Source organism: Onthophagus taurus, chromosome 1 (assembly GCF_036711975.1).
Source record: "Onthophagus taurus isolate NC chromosome 1, IU_Otau_3.0, whole genome shotgun sequence".
Taxonomy (NCBI): domain Eukaryota; kingdom Metazoa; phylum Arthropoda; class Insecta; order Coleoptera; family Scarabaeidae; genus Onthophagus; species Onthophagus taurus.
The window spans coordinates 31,902,988-31,920,241 of record NC_091966.1 but is presented as its reverse complement, the minus strand read 5'-3'; the positions used below and the strand labels follow the sequence as shown (position 1 = coordinate 31,920,241).

General features: G+C 31.4%; 2 protein-coding genes and 1 long non-coding RNA gene across 3 annotated transcripts; all 3 read right to left on the bottom strand.

The window, feature by feature from the left end:
- Window positions 1–413: 413 nt before the first annotated feature.
- LOC139432587 (uncharacterized) lies at window positions 414–1,407 on the bottom strand. The gene is made up of 3 exons (XR_011642328.1): window positions 1,292–1,407; window positions 1,191–1,235; window positions 414–1,136 (listed from the first exon to the last, which is right to left on the bottom strand). It is a non-coding gene; the product is annotated as an uncharacterized lncRNA (long non-coding RNA).
- Window positions 1,408–3,493: 2,086 nt separating this feature from the next.
- LOC111417586 (uncharacterized) lies at window positions 3,494–5,293 on the bottom strand. Its single transcript, XM_023049916.2, has 6 exons — window positions 5,211–5,293; window positions 5,041–5,145; window positions 4,945–4,986; window positions 3,794–3,913; window positions 3,701–3,739; window positions 3,494–3,645 (listed from the first exon to the last, which is right to left on the bottom strand). The coding sequence occupies exons 1-6, from the start codon at window positions 5,269–5,271 to the stop codon at window positions 3,623–3,625; spliced, it is 390 nt and encodes a 129-aa protein (XP_022905684.2). The 5' UTR covers window positions 5,272–5,293; the 3' UTR covers window positions 3,494–3,622.
- Window positions 5,294–6,357: 1,064 nt separating this feature from the next.
- Window positions 6,358–8,352, bottom strand: LOC111417616 (uncharacterized). The gene is made up of 6 exons (XM_023049948.2): window positions 8,277–8,352; window positions 8,107–8,211; window positions 8,004–8,045; window positions 6,714–6,833; window positions 6,623–6,661; window positions 6,358–6,567 (listed from the first exon to the last, which is right to left on the bottom strand). The coding sequence occupies exons 1-6, from the start codon at window positions 8,335–8,337 to the stop codon at window positions 6,545–6,547; spliced, it is 390 nt and encodes a 129-aa protein (XP_022905716.2). The 5' UTR covers window positions 8,338–8,352; the 3' UTR covers window positions 6,358–6,544.
- Between the last annotated feature and the right edge of the window lie 8,902 nt (window positions 8,353–17,254).

Sequence of the window (17,254 nt, the reverse complement as noted above, 5' to 3'; positions counted from 1 at the left end):
CATCCGTAATGCATCGCAAATTTGTATCGCAATTAGCGACGTGAAGAGAGCCCTCTTATTAAAAGCGAGAACGGTAAAGCGGAACAGGTTGGATGCGTCTGGACGGGGTCCAAGAGGAGGCTTCCCGTTCGTGGAAACTTCAAAACATAGCTAAGTAGACGGCCCAAAGTTTAAATCCGATGTACACGAGGCTTATTTGGCATTTTGGAACAAAAGTCCGCCCGGTAATTTAGCACCCGGGTGCAAGTTTTAAGTGGTTTAAACCAAGTTTCAACTAAAAAAAAAAGGATGCTTTAATCCTTGAAACAATTTTTAAAACATTATCTATCAAAAGTAACGAATTACATGAAAACAAGTTTAATTTATGTTATACTTAACTTCCTCTAAAAAAAAACTTTACGGTCCCATGCACATGTTCAATCCCGTTTGTTTAATTGGGCGATCCACCGCGGGGTTACGTTACTTGATGTTACCAGTTTTCGATCAGATGATTTCCCGCGGGTGTGATTCGGACGCTGCGCCACCCTTTAAAGCTTGAAAGCTCACAGTCGTTCCTCAAGTCCTCAAACGTCGAACATTTAAATACAATTACCAGATAAATCCCAAGTTTCTTTAAGCTTTCCTCCGTGAAATGCGGCGTCTATTAACCGCGAAGAAGATAAGCTTGTATGGTCTTGTTGAAAAGCCCGAAGGGGAATTGGAGGATCGCGATTTCAGGTTGATTTTATTCGGTTCGCGTGTAAGGAAGGATGCCCGTCGTCGATAACCCTATTTTACTCGAATACAAGAACCTCGGTTTTAGTTTAAATAAGGGACATTGCTAGCTGGTACGGGAAAAATCGATTCAATACTTTAGGATTTTAAAAGTAATAGAACAGGATCGTTTTACAAACGCAAAGTTTGATTTATTTTAAGACATTTTATTTATTATTTTTGGTCACGTAATGTGTTTTTAAAGTAAATAAAAGCTTACTTTAGGCGGGATTTACCGTACATTTTCTTTGTTGTACTTTTGGATTTCTTCTTAGCCACTAGAAATTACAATTAAGTTATCTACTTGTTTCATTTTTTTGTCTTTTAATGTACCTTGATCAAATCGGCAATAATGTTGTTAACATCATCTACAACTTTTGTAACTATAAGCAAAATGATTAATGGTAAAATCGAATTGTAAAAGACAAAATTTTTACCTCTATCTTCTACCGTTTCTTCATCAACTCCTTCTATAGCTATCACTGAAAAATTTAGGTATTACTTTTTTAAAACAATTATATGAAATGTATGTTCTTACAATATTCATGTATAATGTTTGAGTTGATTGATATCTGACGGCCTATGGCACGTAAATTATTAGTAATTTCATCAATATTTTCGGAATTAACTGGAGTTTTTTGAACATCATCGAAGTTTTTTCTGTGAAATGGAAATTTTAATTAGTAATTAATAAGGCAATTTCATCCAAAATTCATATTTACTATACATATCCAAAATTTTTAAACGGGTTCGTAAGTCTAGAGAGTTCATATAAGGTGATCCAAAACCAAACATAAGACCTCTTATTTCTTTCAACCCATTCTTGATTTTCTGAGCTAGAATATTAATCTGAATAATTTTAATTCGCTATAAATATTACTTTATGTTACCAGTATCATCAATGGAATCTAAAATATAACGTTACTTTATGTCATAAAAAAAAAGAATTTTTATTATATTTACATACCTTCAGAAAAAACGCTCCTGGTGCATGTTGAAATGATTAATAAAAGTATTAAAAGATTCATAACTTGTTAATCTTCTTTGAACCGCCTTTGATTTTACATCGGCTTTGTGTACAACTTCTATTTATGCACATTTTAATTAAAATAGCCATTACCAGATAAGACATTCTTCTAAATATAAATTGATATTAGTTATTTTCATCAACTTAAATAACAAACAATTGTTTTAAACCTGGTAATACTCAAAAATAAAATTGTAATGATCTTATAATGTTATAATGAAAAATGAAAACAACTAATAATAATATAAATAATATTAATTTCAACCTTGTGGGGTATTAGTAATTAGATAACAATAACCAATAGTAAACAACAAAAATAAATTACACAACTAACATTTTTGCTTTGAATAAAACATAGTCTGGTAGATAGATTTTTGGAAATTGTTTAAAACACCTTGGATTATAGAAACCGTTTTATTACCAAATAGAAAATGTTTTAATAATGAATTCAATGTTAGTTTTAATTGAGCCAGATCTATACTAATCGTAACAAACAATTCATCCCATATATAACTAAATGAGAATCTGTAAGCAAATTGAGCAACTAATTGATAAAAGGAATGAATAGAAACGGTTCAAAACTGAGCCCTGTCATCTAGGTTGATGGAAGACTTAGTGGAGCAAACTTCTACAAAACAAAAAGATCGAATTTATGAAGTGACCATGTATGCTACACAGTATAACTTAATCAATACATAAATTGACTAGAAAATTGACAATCCTTGTACTAATGGTTTTTTCAAATACTTTAGTAAACACACTACAAAAAGCAATATTCAGAAATATAGGTCTTTTCTAGAATATATCCGCCAAAAATACGTACTGCAAAGATCTACCCAGCGTATTGGAATCCACAACATAAAGTCCGAAAACAGATCCCACTTTATCAGAAAGTGGAGTCAAAAAAACGCCAGTTAGATGTCTACAGAGAATAGAAGTACATATTATAGTAATTTGTCAATAAAAAAATTCCAAAGCTTTTATCATTCAATTTTGAAAACCTGTTGAAGGTATACTCAAGTACATAATAACTTCGACGTCAAGTAAATCCTCATGGCAACAATAATTTTCTTTCTGGAAAAGTTGCTTGTATTTATTTACCTGCAAGTTGAGTTCAGACTTACCTATGGCCTTATTCTAGTACCATTTTGCCATTTTTCCTGTAAACCGCTTATTTTTAACAAGTTAAGGAATAACAAATTATTGGAGAATATGATGATGCGTGTGAATCTTGGTTTTATGATAACTTCCATGTCTTCACACTTCACCGATTGCTATTATTATTATGTTTTTTCATAGACGAATCTGTATTGGCATGTATAATATTGAACTAAATATTAAAAACTAGTTTAAGTTCAACTTCTTGCTACAGGTAATTTTTTTAGCTAGTTTGAGGATGTGTTTTCTATGCTTTTTCCACAGTCAGAGGAGTTTATTTGCCTTTGATTTCTATAAAAAACTAGAATTATCTTGTAATAAATATGTTGACACATCATTTGCTGAATAAAGTTAGTCTCTTCACGAAGTCATTCAATAAACTTCAGACGCCTCTATGCTGACAATGAGAGATACTAACGATATAATTGTGCAAGGATGTTTTATTAAAACATCTACACGGATTATAAATATAAATAATTCTTCAAAAACAAAATTAATATTAATAATATATTTAAAGCCCAGTAATATTTTAAAATAACATTAAAAATAACAAAATCTGCTTAGTTTTTCACCTTTATTTTATACATTTTTACTTGGTATACTTTCTGCATTTTGGTATTTACTGTTTTAATTAAAATAACTCAATTAATAGTTATTTTATTTCTTGTCCTTAAGGAATTTAATTTAGCCGTAACAAAAATCATTTACTACAAAAAATATAATTTGCAAAATAAACTCAGGATTGAAAAGATACATATTTACCTTCATCTTCAACACTTTTAATCTTATCCAAATTTAATACTGAAAAATTTTAATTTTAAATTTAATTTTAATTATAATTGTCTTTGTTCTTACAATATGTATACACTTGGTGTATGATGTAAAATACTGAATCGTCCATTCTATAGAGAAGATCAAGCATTCGATCATGCTTTGCACGACTTATTCGAGCATTTCTCATTCGAAGATCAATTACTGCAAATAATTAATAAATAAGTTTATGATTCTCATGTTGCTCTTCTCATTGTCCATGATAAAAATATCTATTAGTATATATAGTTTATTCCATATGATGGTTAATATCCATATGATATGTGAGCATTTTTCAAAAAACCCTAATTATTTCTCAAAGTATTAATGTTAGGCATAGGACATATGGAATATAAAAGATGTAGAATGAGACACTGAAGACGACTAAAAAATAAAATATGGGGAGTGCCATTTAAAAAAATGAAGTTATGGTACTTCCAAATTTTGAAAAGTTAACGTGCCATAGTAAAGTGATCAAACGTTCTAGACCGCAGTTCTCGGCACCAAAACATACACCATCATGTTGCTTAAGCATGTTCTCAATCCTAAATTGATATCCCAAAAATTGAGTGTTTTCTGATTTTTTGAACAAATGTCTGCTGGAGCAGATTTTTCTAGAAAAATTCGAATAACTCGAGAACGACCGAATCAAATTGCAAAAAGTAAAGTTATTTATAAACCTTGAAAACAAACAAATCCAAATATGTAAAAATATACAGGATGTTCCATTTAAAAAAATAAAGTTGGTGGCGACTTCCGGTATAACCGGAAGTGCAAGAAATCTGAAAATATTTTAGACGAAGAGATCGTAATTGATAATACTTAAGTCTGAATTCTCAAATTTTTATTTTCGCCAGAACCCCAGAAACGTCTAATGACCGGTCTCGCTGAGACACCCTGTATATGATATAATATTAAAAAAGTATAACCATAAAGTTAGACTACTCTAGCACTTTCGCATGGTCAAATTGTTTGTTATCGTGTTCTGTTCACAAAACAACACAAAAGACGCATCGTACAGTTTGTCGTTTATATTTTTCGGAAATTCTGAACACTAAATAGAGTGATTCAGAAATGTTTCATACGAAGGATAACATTTCCGAATCTGTTCATAATGTGCTCTTTGATTAACTTTTTTTGACAAAGAAATTTTTTTAATTTAATTAAATTAATTTGATAATTTATTCTTTACTTACTTATATCATGTATTTCTCGAAAAGATTTCTTTATCCTTGATTCTGTTAAATATAAATAATTAATCAGTAATCAAAAAGTAGATAATTAATATTTACTATGAACATCCAGTATTTTTACGCGATCATCTAACGATATAAATTTCGAATTAGATTCTATTGAAACATTTCCTATATTGATTAAGTCATCATCGATGTCAAATACTGCAATATTAATATGAATAATTTTATGTCTAGATAATCAGTACTTGACCCTATTTTTTTTTTACCTTCAGATGATACAGTTTTAGTAAGTCCTACAACGATCACAAAATATATGCATGGATTCATTATAAGTTACAACAATTCTCTAAACTAACTTTATTGTTAAACCTTATATTTATAAATACTTGCAATATTATTTAAATTATTTTAATTATCCTTTTATCTTACTAATTATTTTTAATCTTAATTATACATAATTATGTTTATAATGAAAAAGCAACACAACTTACCTGATTTTTTTTCTATTGGTTCATAATTTAATACTTGAAAAACAATTATTTATTTCTATGATTATTTGTGTTCTTAAAGTATAGCTAAAAGTTCCCGTTTCTTGTTGTTCTTATACTATATCTTCTAAGTACACTCTTATTTATCACTGTTTCTATACCCAGCAATTCTTTGAAATATTTGATTTTATATGGTGTGAGGCTTGAAACCCTGTTTCTGTCTCTCTATGTATTGATAGGTATTTCTTGTATTGTTGTTCTTAAAGTTTGTCTTCTTAGTCTTTGTCCGCTTTCTTTATAGATTTTTTCCCTTTCGCGTGTTGGTCGTTCCGTATATTTTATGAAAGCTTCATCAATTTGCGCAATGTTGTCTCTGCATTTTTTGTTCAACCATGGTTTTTAAATCAATGTGTGGGGCGGGGAACTGATTATGGCTCAGGAAGTTATTAATAATAACTTTAAAAAATTAATCTATACTCCTACTCAACATTGTCTTGTAATCAATTCCCCTGTTATGGTATTTGGAAGCGATCGTACAACGAATTTAAATCGGCAGACGACTAAGTCATCAGTTATTCTAACTGGACCGTGATATATGAATTTTTGGTTTTCTTTTAGAACGATCTTATTCCGCTCTAAATTAAGACTCTTGGCCGTAAAATTAGGGTTCTTTGCTGTAACTTTTCAACTATGGTGATGTTGACTGCGTTTGTTGTAATAAATATGTTGAGACATCGTTTGCTGTATAAAGTTTTTCCTCATCATAAAATCATTCAATATACTTCAGACGCCTATTTATACGATAAAATCATATTTCATACCGATGGTCACAACGTTAGCGTTGAGCAGAGATATACTAACGATATAATTATGCAAAGATTTTTTTATTAAATCAAGAATTACAAATATAATTAATTCTTCTAAATCGTAATTAATATTTATAATATATTTAACGTTAATTTATATTATAAATTGAAACCAAAAACAATAAAATTAGCAGTTTTTCTCCTTTATTTTATACATTTTTACTTAGTATTTTTACCGTTGAATATATTTTAATTAAAATAATTCAGTTAATAGTTATTTAATTTCTTGTCCTTAAGGAATTTAATTTAGCCATAACAAAAATCGTTTGCTACAAAAAATATAATTTGTAAAATAAACTCAGGATTGAAAAGATACATATTCACCTTCATCTTCAACACTTTTAATCTTATCCAAATTTAATACTGAAAAATTATAATTTTAAATAATTTTAATTACAATTGTCTTTATTCTTACAATATGTATACACTTGGAGTATGATGTAAAATGATGAATCGTCCATCGTATGGAGAACATCATGTATTTTATCATAATTTGCAGGATTTATTCGAGCATTTCTCATTCTAAGATCAATTACTGCAAATAATTAATAATTAATATTGTTGTCAGCAACATGGTTTAATCTTTAAACGATTTTATATAACACTTTTGAATGTTGAAACATCACTTTTTCGAGTACTGTTTAGCTATTTAGTATTCCTTCTATGTCGCACTTTCCAGTTTCACATTTTAAAATCATCACAACTCTAACAAGCCGGAGAGCAGTGGCTGAATTTGAATATGACTAGTTGGAAAAGTTAAATCCTAAACTAGCTCTAGCATGTTGGTTGGACTTTTTTGTGAGGGAAAATTCTCTTGAATATAAGTCAGACTACGGCGTCAAGTCATTTAATCTTTCCTTCATATTCTTTTGAGCCATCAAATTTAATCTCATGTCTAAACCTAATTTGTTCATCTTCTTTATCATAGGCTGTCTTTTCTGAACATGTAACATTGGTTCCTGCTAATATTCGTAAATGTACTCGTTTAAATGTTTCTCATTTTGCTCTTCTCATTGTCCATGATAAAAATATCTATTAGACGACCCAGAGATAGGTTTGGATGGTTGTCGTTTTTAGTTATGTGGCATTGTTAAGGTCAGTTTCGGGTATCTAAGCAAACTTGCCATGTTTGGTGAATATATTATACTATTATTAGTATAGTTTGACGAATTGAAATAAATTAGGAAGACCGATTACTATATAGGATATAATATTAAAAAAGTTTGTGATCTATTATTGGTTAGCCGCTGAACTTAGCGTAAAAAGTACCCAGAGACATAACTCTGGTAAAATTTGTTAGTTTATTGATCACCGTTGTCTTTCCCAGATAGATTAGGTACTGTCGGTGCCGTTTCTGTAATAGTACATACCGTTGGTAACTTGGCGGTTTTCTGATCCATTTTGAGAGCTCATGCCATCACCTTGTTACTGTTAATGTGTCAGGAGCGTTTTCTATTTTCTCTTTTTATGTTTTAAGTGAGAGTTTTCTCATGTCAAGTAATATCTTGAGATAATCTCTCAAATAGTGTTTATATTTTTCGAAAATTCTAAACACTAAATAGAGTGTTTCAAAAGTGCTTGATACGAAGGATAAGATTTCCGAATCTGTTCATTATGTGCTCTTTGAATAATTTTTTTTTACAAAGATTTTTTTTAATTTACTTAAGTTAATTTGATTATTTGTTACACAATCTTCTTTACTTACTTATATCACGTATTTCACGGAAAGATTTCTTTAACTTTAATTCTGTTATGTATAAATAATTAATCAGTAATCAAAAACTAACAAGTAGATAATTAATATTTACTATGAACATCCAGTATTTTTATGCGATCATCTAACGACATAAATTTCGTATTAGATTCTGTTGAAACATTACTTATATTGATTAAGTCATCATCGATGTCCAATTCTGTATTATTAATATAAATAATTTTATGTCTAAATAATCAGTACTTAACCCCATTTTATTTTTACCTTGAGATGACACAGTTTTAGTCAGTGCTAAGACGATTATAAAATATATGAATGGATTCATTATAACTTACAAAAATTGTCTAAACTAACTTTATTGTTAAATTTTATATTTATACATACTTGCAATATTATTTAAATTATTTTAATTGTCCTTTTATCTTACCAATTATTGTTAATCTTAATTATACAAAATTATGTTTATAATAAATAAGCAACACAATTAACCTCATTTCTTTTCTTTTGGGTCATAATTTAATACATGGAAAACAATTATTTATTTCTATGATTATTCATCTTCATCTTCTAAGTACACTTCCTCATTTATCTCTGTTTCGATACCCAGCAATGTGAGGCCCTGTTTCTGTCGCTTTATATATTGATAGGTATTTCTTGTATTGTTGTTCTTAAATTTTATCTTCTTAGTTATTAGTCATTATCTTCGCATTATCTTTCATTTTTTCTACAGCCTATATCCGCTTTCTTTATGGATTTCTTCCCTCTCGCGTGTTGGTCGTTCCGTATATTTTATGCAAGCTTCATCAATTTGCGCTATGTTGTCCCTGCATTTTTGTTGAACCATGGTTTTGTTTTCCTTTTTTCCTTAATTTTTGCACTCATGTCTCCAATGATTATGTTGATGTCATTTTTAAGTGAAGAGTTATATACTCATTGTTGTTGTTGGTTGAATGATTTTTTTATTTCTAGATCTTTTTCTTCATTTGGACAACATACATTAATTATTGTGGAATTGGAAAACTATGTTTTAACACGTAAAGTAGATATTCTTTCACTCCTGCTTCATTGCCGCTGTATAGGATAGTATATGTTGTGGTATCTCTGATACCTTATCCTATCCATCTTGTTTCCTGAAGTATTGTTATTGTCATGTTATACCTTCAAGAACTTCAAGTAATGCCATTTCTGCTTCCGGTTATTCAATGTACACACATTTTATGGTCCTATCGCATACTCCAATTTTCTGTTCCATGACCGTAATACGCGTCCATTCCAAGGCTCTTTTTAAGATTTCAACAATCCTTTTTTTTCAGGTGATGGGTTGTTAACAGATACCAAGCTACTCAATCCACTCGTAACAGCCCCAGGCGTACTTTCTTATGATATTTTGGTTTCTAAGCATTCTTATTAAAATCGTTTTTTTGCAACTAGAGAGAGTTTCGCGTTATTAGATGTCGATTCTTAGTGGCTCATAGAATTTAGAAAGTTTTTGACAACGTAATGTACCAAAAGCTTGCTAAAACTGTTGCTTACTCGATTTTGAAAATTTTATATACACAAAATGTCTTTAATTTAAATTATACTGTTTCTTTTCAAACAATTGTTTGAAATGTCTCCTTTACCAGATAAAATATAAATAAAATTTAAAACGATTTTTATTGTTACAATTATTGTGATTCTGGCAATTGAAATTTTGTTTATGGTTTGATTGCATAGTGAGTATCTCGCAAATAATAAGCTATCTGCAAAATTGTAGTATTTATTGAGGATTGTATAGCAATCTTCTTAAGAACATCATAGGGGCGGATAAATGGAAAATTTGCTTGTACTTCAAGCGTGTTATCAGATAATAAGAGTAATTGCCAAAAAGTAATACCGGCAAATATTCAGAAGATAAACGTATACGTATGTTATTCGCCACACAATTTATATTAAACCAATATATCACATTTCCCTTTGCATATAGATATATATATAGCATGCGATCAACATTTATACCACCAAATTTGCTATTGTGTATTTATCATTATTTTTAACTATAATTATACACAATTACGTATATAAGGAAAAAGCAACACAATTAATATCTGTGTTGTTTTTTAGATTACTATTAAATACTTAAAATACATAATTCCTATGATTATTTGTATTTGTAAAATATCTATAAAAGCTCTAGCACAGCAAATCGTTGCGTTCTACATTTATTTAATTTAATTTAAGACCTCGATAACATTTAATAAATTACGTTAATATTTTTTGATAAAACTACAGGTTAATGGACCTTCTTTCTAAGTTTTTAGACCTTTTACTATCACTGTTACCATCCGTCGTGGTAGGTTCCAATAGTTTTGCAATCGTATTATAATTGTGTCTAATATCTCCCAAACTGCTGTCAACTACAAAAATAAATGGTTACAAACAATTTTTTATTTTTCTATTTATTTCGAACTTGATGATTTAACTTGTCCTCCCATCATATCACCTCGTGGGCCGAATATGGGTTCTAAAATTTATATATGTGTTATAAAAATATAATCAAACATAAAACGTTACCTAACGTAGCTGGAATTGTTCTTATTGCAGTGGAAATCATCGGAAGCGTGATGTTTGTTACTTCTATTTTTCCGTTAAGAATTCCATGTACTAAGATGTATATAAAATGAAAACGAGAAATAGATTATACTTTGCAACTTCATATATGACTGCTTCTTCTCAGCAGTCATAGCCTTAAAATTTTTGATATTTAGTAACCCTATCGTCTTTGCAAGCTTGATGCAACAAAAAGTGTTACTCGCCCGATAAAAAATATGTTTGATTCACCGGAAGTTGTGAGTGGTTGTTAAGACTGGAGAGGTATTAGGTTATTGAGTATTCGATCTTATTGACACTAATGAGCGTTTGAACATCTATAAGAGATTGCTAGAACCAGGTCCTAACTAACTTCTTAGTCTTTACATAGGTGGCCGTTCATTCTTGACCATTGATATAGCTTTCTTTAATGGTGATCAGTTGAATTTTTCTGCCATTGCTTTGTAGAACACTCCCAGAGGATGATACTGCAAGCATATGACAATTCATTAATATCAGGATGGGTATTTTTTAAGATTCCTTGTAAGCTGTGATATAATGGAAATGCATCATCAGCCACAGAACATTGTGAATGTTGTTGTGGAGGGCTTTTCGAAGTATCTTAGTGTTGGAGAAGTGTGGGTTCTTCGGCGCATTATTTACGGCGGTTTTACCGGTGCGTGTATTGCTGTGCTTATCAAATAAATATACAGCTTACAAAGATTGAAACATAAAATTATTTGTTCATTGACTGCTTCTTTGTCAATTTGTAATACTTGGTAATAAAAGGATTTTTTGTAACCGATCTTTTTTTTGACAAATCCCCCATCCCAAAGTTGAGTAACTACACGACAAGTTATATGGAGTAAAAGATAAGTATCTTAACGCATATTTCTTTACACATACCTGTGGAACTATACGTCCTCAATAAGAATTCCTTTTACGTTAATTATCTGCACATTCTAGCGTTTGATATTGCAACATAGAAGCTTGATCTATCAATCTTCAACGCAATCATTGTAATTAATACGATTTTACAATTTTTGTCAATACTGGAGGCTCGTTGTTCGCAGTCGTTGACACATTATTTGTAAAACTCTTGTGGAAAGCCTAAACCTCGTCAATCTTTATAAGATCATTGAAAACTGCGGTACAAAAAATATAATTCGAGTACTAACTGAACTAAGTTGCTAAGAAAGTTAGAGAATCTAATTCAGAATACTGCAGAAAACAATTTTAATCCAGAATATGTTCTTATGGAAACCGTTTTGTTCTGCCCAAAATTGGTATAATTGTTAAAACTCCTAAATCAAGATCTAAATGACGATAATGTTGATTTATTATTTAATTATTTTCACGTAATGAGTGACAATACATAATAACATCTGACACTTTTTTCATTTTATTCATAACGTAACAAATTCCGAGACTGTTTTGCTGAAAATAAATGACATAGACACCATATCGAATTAGTACCCCCCACGATCTGGTTGCAATTACATTCTTTACTGAAACCAGCTGGGATATCAATTCTGTAGAGATGACTAGGCCTCTTAAAAGCAACGTCGTTGTTCGGGATTGGAACGAATTAAAAGTACTAATCGGTCGTATCCATACGATCGTTAGTGATTTATCTGAAAACGGGGTGGGGTGTTAATGTCCGGAGGGTGGCAAGGTATTGTACTCTCTCCTTGGACTCGGGGAAATATGATTAATGGGACCCTATCGATTTAATTAGAAGGTGAACGCGGGGAATTTTGTGCGATGACGTGCGTAATTTATAATTGTATCTATCGGCGGGTGGCGGATATTAATATGACGCGTGAATCTTACTAATAAATCAAATGATAAAGAGAATTTGAATTGTTAAAAAAAATTATAGGATATCAAAAACTTTTTATAAATAAAATTAAAAAAAAAAGTAAGTAGACGTTAAACCTCTTCGACAAGCGTATTTACCCTTGCAAATAGGAGGCAAAATAAAAATCTTATTTAACTTTTCGATGAGGAGCAGTAGCAGCATCATTAAAAACGGTGCTCTTCCTCCCCAAGCACGGAAGAGACGCGAAAAGAATAATACGGCAGCCCCCTCATTGTGTGCAACTCAATAAGAAAGCTTTGGGGGTTTGGTGGTCGCATGAGCTTCTCTCGGAGAGGAGATTTTGAAAAGCGTCCTCCTCGTCGTGGAGGTGTGCGAGGAACGATGTCTATAGATAGGAGCTCCTCATTACCGCCTTCCTTTCCGTTCGAATCGCCAAACGTGCTTTATTATTCGTGCACATCAGTGATTCAGCAGAAACCGCCGCAGACTCCGTCGCGGCAACGATCGAACAAAATTTTATATACTTCCAATCTCAAGGTGTGTTTACAACAAACGAGATTAAAATTTCAATTTCATCAAATTTACTTTCCAGAAAATTACTTTGGTGTAGAGAAAAAGGAGATCGATATGTAATTTCGTAGAACTTTCAGTTTTATTCAAATTCTAATACGATTCCTAATTCTGATGTCAGTTTTTCTTTTTCATATAAACTTCCCTTTAACACATAGGAGAACTTTTCTTATTCCGCATACTCGTATCCGAGCGCAGGTAGGAGTTCTTGAATTTTTAACCCAGCAAATTGAATGCTTCGGCGCAAGTCTACGGATCGTAGGGCTGTAGATGCATGGAGATGGTAGTTTTATTGCGACGGGAGGTGCGCAAATCGCCGGATCTAATGGAATACGGTATCGCGCGGGGATGAAATATAGACACCTTATGTAACCGTGGCAGTGTCATTTATTACCCGGATGGTCCCGAGATACGTGCAACCCACGATGTGTTCGATTCCTTCCTGTATATCGAGACCCCCCTAAATGTGTCTTTAATGCTAACTTGGGAATAAAAGAAACTTTTCAAAATAATTATCTAAGTTTTTATTATTTATTTTTAAGAATACTTTATCTCTTTTATATAGTTGCACACATCTTTGTAACGCAAAAGACCTTTTAGTGTAAAGGGTTTGAAGTTCGGTCAGTCGTAAAAATATGTCCATTCAAGTACAAGGGAGACGTAAATTGTCACACGCCCGGCAGCAAGAGCAGACCCACCGTTGTATCTTCAGTGTAGATACATGCTTTCGCTTTTAGGTAAGGATAAACGAGCGACTTGTTGGTCTCATGGGAGGCCCACGGGAGGCCGAATAGTAATATATTTGAGCTCTTGCGAGTATGGCTAACGAATCTAAAGATATTGCGAATACTGGGTGGTTATCATATACTACACAACCAACTTTTTTTATTTGTCTCCATGCTATAAATTATTCTACCTATAATACAAAAAAAAACTTAACATTTTTATAAAGTTTATAAAATATCATTTTCATCTCGTTTTTTCCTTTATAGATGCGAACTTGGCGAGACTCTGAGCCATTTAAGCGTGCATTCGTAATGTAAAAGTTTCAAGGGGGTTCAACTTATCTACGTTAGGCATAAAAGGAATCCATTTGGCCGCGCGAAGGGTCGCCCTATTTGCACGGCTCCGAGAGAATACGGTTTACAAGTTTGATATTTAATACAGCTCTTCGTAGCTTGGCGAAGTTTGGTAGTTATCTCTCAAAGTGCATAAGTAGTTACATATGTAGTTTTGTTAGGATACCATTACGAGAATGTCTCGGTTCCTTGTTAAATTTTCACAAAACACGCGAAATGTAAGTTTTGCATATTCACACCGGGCTCATACATTCCTACCTTTTTAAAGTATAGAAAATGGAATTTGTTTTGATGTAATCACAAAAGCTTATTTTGAATAGATAAACCCCTATTATAATCTTTAAGCTGTTTATTCAGGTAAATAAACATTTGATTGACAGTTTTTAATATACGATTAAACATGAAAAGCTAATATTTTTAATAAGTATAGAAGAGTGGTTCTCAAACGTCGTTCGGTGAACTATACAATCAACTAATACATAAATCATAATCTTATATGTTGTTTAATCGTTTTAAATTGAATGTGGGGTATCACATCAGAAGGATTTACCTTTTGTCAATAAGAAAATATGCTCGATATAAATAATACGAGTAAATACGTTCCACTGATATAATTTTTCACCATAATATTGTCATTGTAAACTGACAACAATACTAATTACTCGTTATGGAAGGCAACGGCAAGAATTGAGAGACCAATTACTCCTTTTTCCCTATCTAGTTGAAAATGGTAACTGCACCGCAAGTAACAAATAGAATGTTTGTTGCTTGTGATGTATGAATGTATGATGTATGAATTTCCGTTTGTATTGAAGAACCAATACAAATGGAAAGAGGAATAACCTTGACGTTGCCTTGAGAAGTGGTGACAGAAATAAATGAGAGCATAAACCATAACAAAGCTCCTGGCTATGATCTCATAGCAGGAGAGAGTTTTTCAAATGCCATGTTTCTTCAGAAACAAGTTCAAAAGTAAAGGTATTAGAATAATTTACTTCGAATGTCGTATAGAAGAATCTGATGCTCTACATTAAGAAAAACAGAGCAGTTAGCAATCGCAGAACTTGGTTCGCAATAGACTTCGATAATACAAAAATACTTCTATGACCAGCCACTACCATCAGAAGATGACTAGAGAGCAGCTATTAGCGAACAGTAACTTGTTTCTGAAGAGGGGTGCAATATGGCATCTAAAACACCAAAGAGTGTTTTAACAGACTCACTGCATAACTCGGAAGTTTCTAGTTTTAGTTTTATTTCTGATGACAAAAGTGTCATGTACGGTGATACCAAGTTGTGAATACATATAGAAACTTGGAATTGTTTTGTAAAATCGCTTCCTGGAAAGCTCATAAATATATTCATCAAAATTAAGTGCTTTTTATGGTATCATAAAGCTAGGTATCAACAAAATCCCAAACTTATTGGCATAAGGGGAGCCAATCAAATGTATTGGGATCTATTACGTGTGTTAGCTAATGCTTTTTAGGTAAGATTTGTTATTGTACAATTAACATGTATTGTAATATTAATAAGCTATATGAAAATATTGATTTATAATTATTAACTAACGCTCGCGAAAGAAAAGTAGCTATTGAACGTAGAATTCTTATAGTACATTATGTTAAAATGTGTATACGTGTCAAGAGGAGCAAGAAATATAAAGTTCGGGGAATAACGGAAAGAAATATATAGAACATCAGTCTAGATACCATTTGTAAAGTTCTCTGAAGCATAGTGACAAGCTATTTCTGTATATAATTAAAAGTTGAGTTCATAGAATCTTCAAACAGCTTTTCTCAACACATGCATTGAAATATATGTCCCTAAGAGAAAATGAAAAGCAGGGAGATCCAGAAACGTATTTAATCCAGTCATTAACAAAAACTAAAAACTATTTGTAAACTGTCCTTATATAACACCTTGAAAACTACTTAGAAGCTGTGACAATGTTACCACAAAAAGAACAAATTCATGTGAAGTTTTATACAATGACGTATTTATAATAAATGTACATATTACCCATTCATATTCACTCATTACCAAAATGTTCAGGTTCCATTAGAGATAAAAATTCAAGACTGAGATGCCTGAGTGATGATTTTAATATCTATTTAATGTAGACTTTATAGTTGGAAGTTTGCAGGAATAACATTTCTTAAATTTAGTTGCAAAAAGAAATGCTTGGGAAATGCTTCGTTATTACTTTCTCTATGGGTAATGCACTTAAACATAAATTTAGCAAAGATACGTATCATGAAAAATACCAAAATTCGAGAGAAATCCAACATTACGATAACTTCTGATTTGAAACACGTGAAAAGGATAACCGTGCAGAAGGCAAACCGACAGTTCCCAAAGAAAAGGGAAACAAATCAAGAAATTCATGTTATTAACACTTCGAAAACAGAAGAAGAAGAAGAATGATTTTATAAGAGACTACATTTCGCGATCACATCAACCCACATACCAAACTGACAAATTATATGAGGTGACAACTAGTCATTTGCTGTTAGCCATTTTGGCAATTTGGGTTGGGTTGGGTTGGCTGTATAGACTAGCCAACATTCGCAAATTTATTCAATTCCCACCCATTGTCTGCCTAGTCAGTTTAACATCAAGCAAGCAGAAGAGATCAAAACTCATTTATGTTTTGGGAAATGGGATTTCCTTCTTTATGATAAAACTGTTCAGTAACGCATAACATTCTTGGACATGGTTATATTTCTTTCTGCCTTCAAGAATATTATTAAAGTGTTGCCTCTTAAATACATTCTAATCAGCAATTTGTATTTTTTGGTTCCTTAATTGTATGGGTACCTACTTGCTTTTCATTCTCGCTTGTGGAACAGCCTTATTAATTATTTCTGGTAAGTAGAAAAGATCAGCGTATTTTCTAACTCTAATCAGATAATCTTTGTATTGTTTGCTGTGATCCCAACAAAAACCTGTAGATGAACAACGATGTGTGGTAGCAAATTTGATATCGCGACTTATGACGCTTTAGATTTAAATTTTCCGCTAAAAACAGTCATCTGACATGAATTTCAAAAAAAGTTTCAAAAAATCGGGAAATGTAACCTTCAAAAGTTTTATTTTATGGTTCAAAAATATAGATTTATTGGCAACAATTCTAGTTACGATGAAAATAACTACAAAATGATTTTCAAAATGAGTTTCATTTAATATGAATGAATTGTTAC

Excerpts from the sequence above, each read along its gene's own strand:
- LOC111417616 (XM_023049948.2), bottom strand. The coding sequence starts at position 8,337 with ATGAATCCATTCATATATTTTATAATCGTCTTAGCACTGACTAAAACT. Across the intron at positions 8,046-8,106 it reads AAAAATACTGGATGTTCATA|AATTAAAGTTAAAGAAATCT; the intron begins GTAAATATTAAT and ends TATACATAACAG. Across the intron at positions 6,834-8,003 it reads CCGTGAAATACGTGATATAA|TAATTGATCTTAGAATGAGA; the intron begins GTAAGTAAAGAA and ends AATTATTTGCAG.
- LOC111417586 (XM_023049916.2), bottom strand. The coding sequence starts at position 5,271 with ATGAATCCATGCATATATTTTGTGATCGTTGTAGGACTTACTAAAACT. Across the intron at positions 5,146-5,210 it reads TAAAACTGTATCATCTGAAG|TATTTGACATCGATGATGAC; the intron begins GTAAAAAAAAAA and ends TTAATATTGCAG. Across the intron at positions 3,646-3,700 it reads TAAAAGTGTTGAAGATGAAG|TAAATGATTTTTGTTACGGC; the intron begins GTAAATATGTAT and ends TATTTTTTGTAG.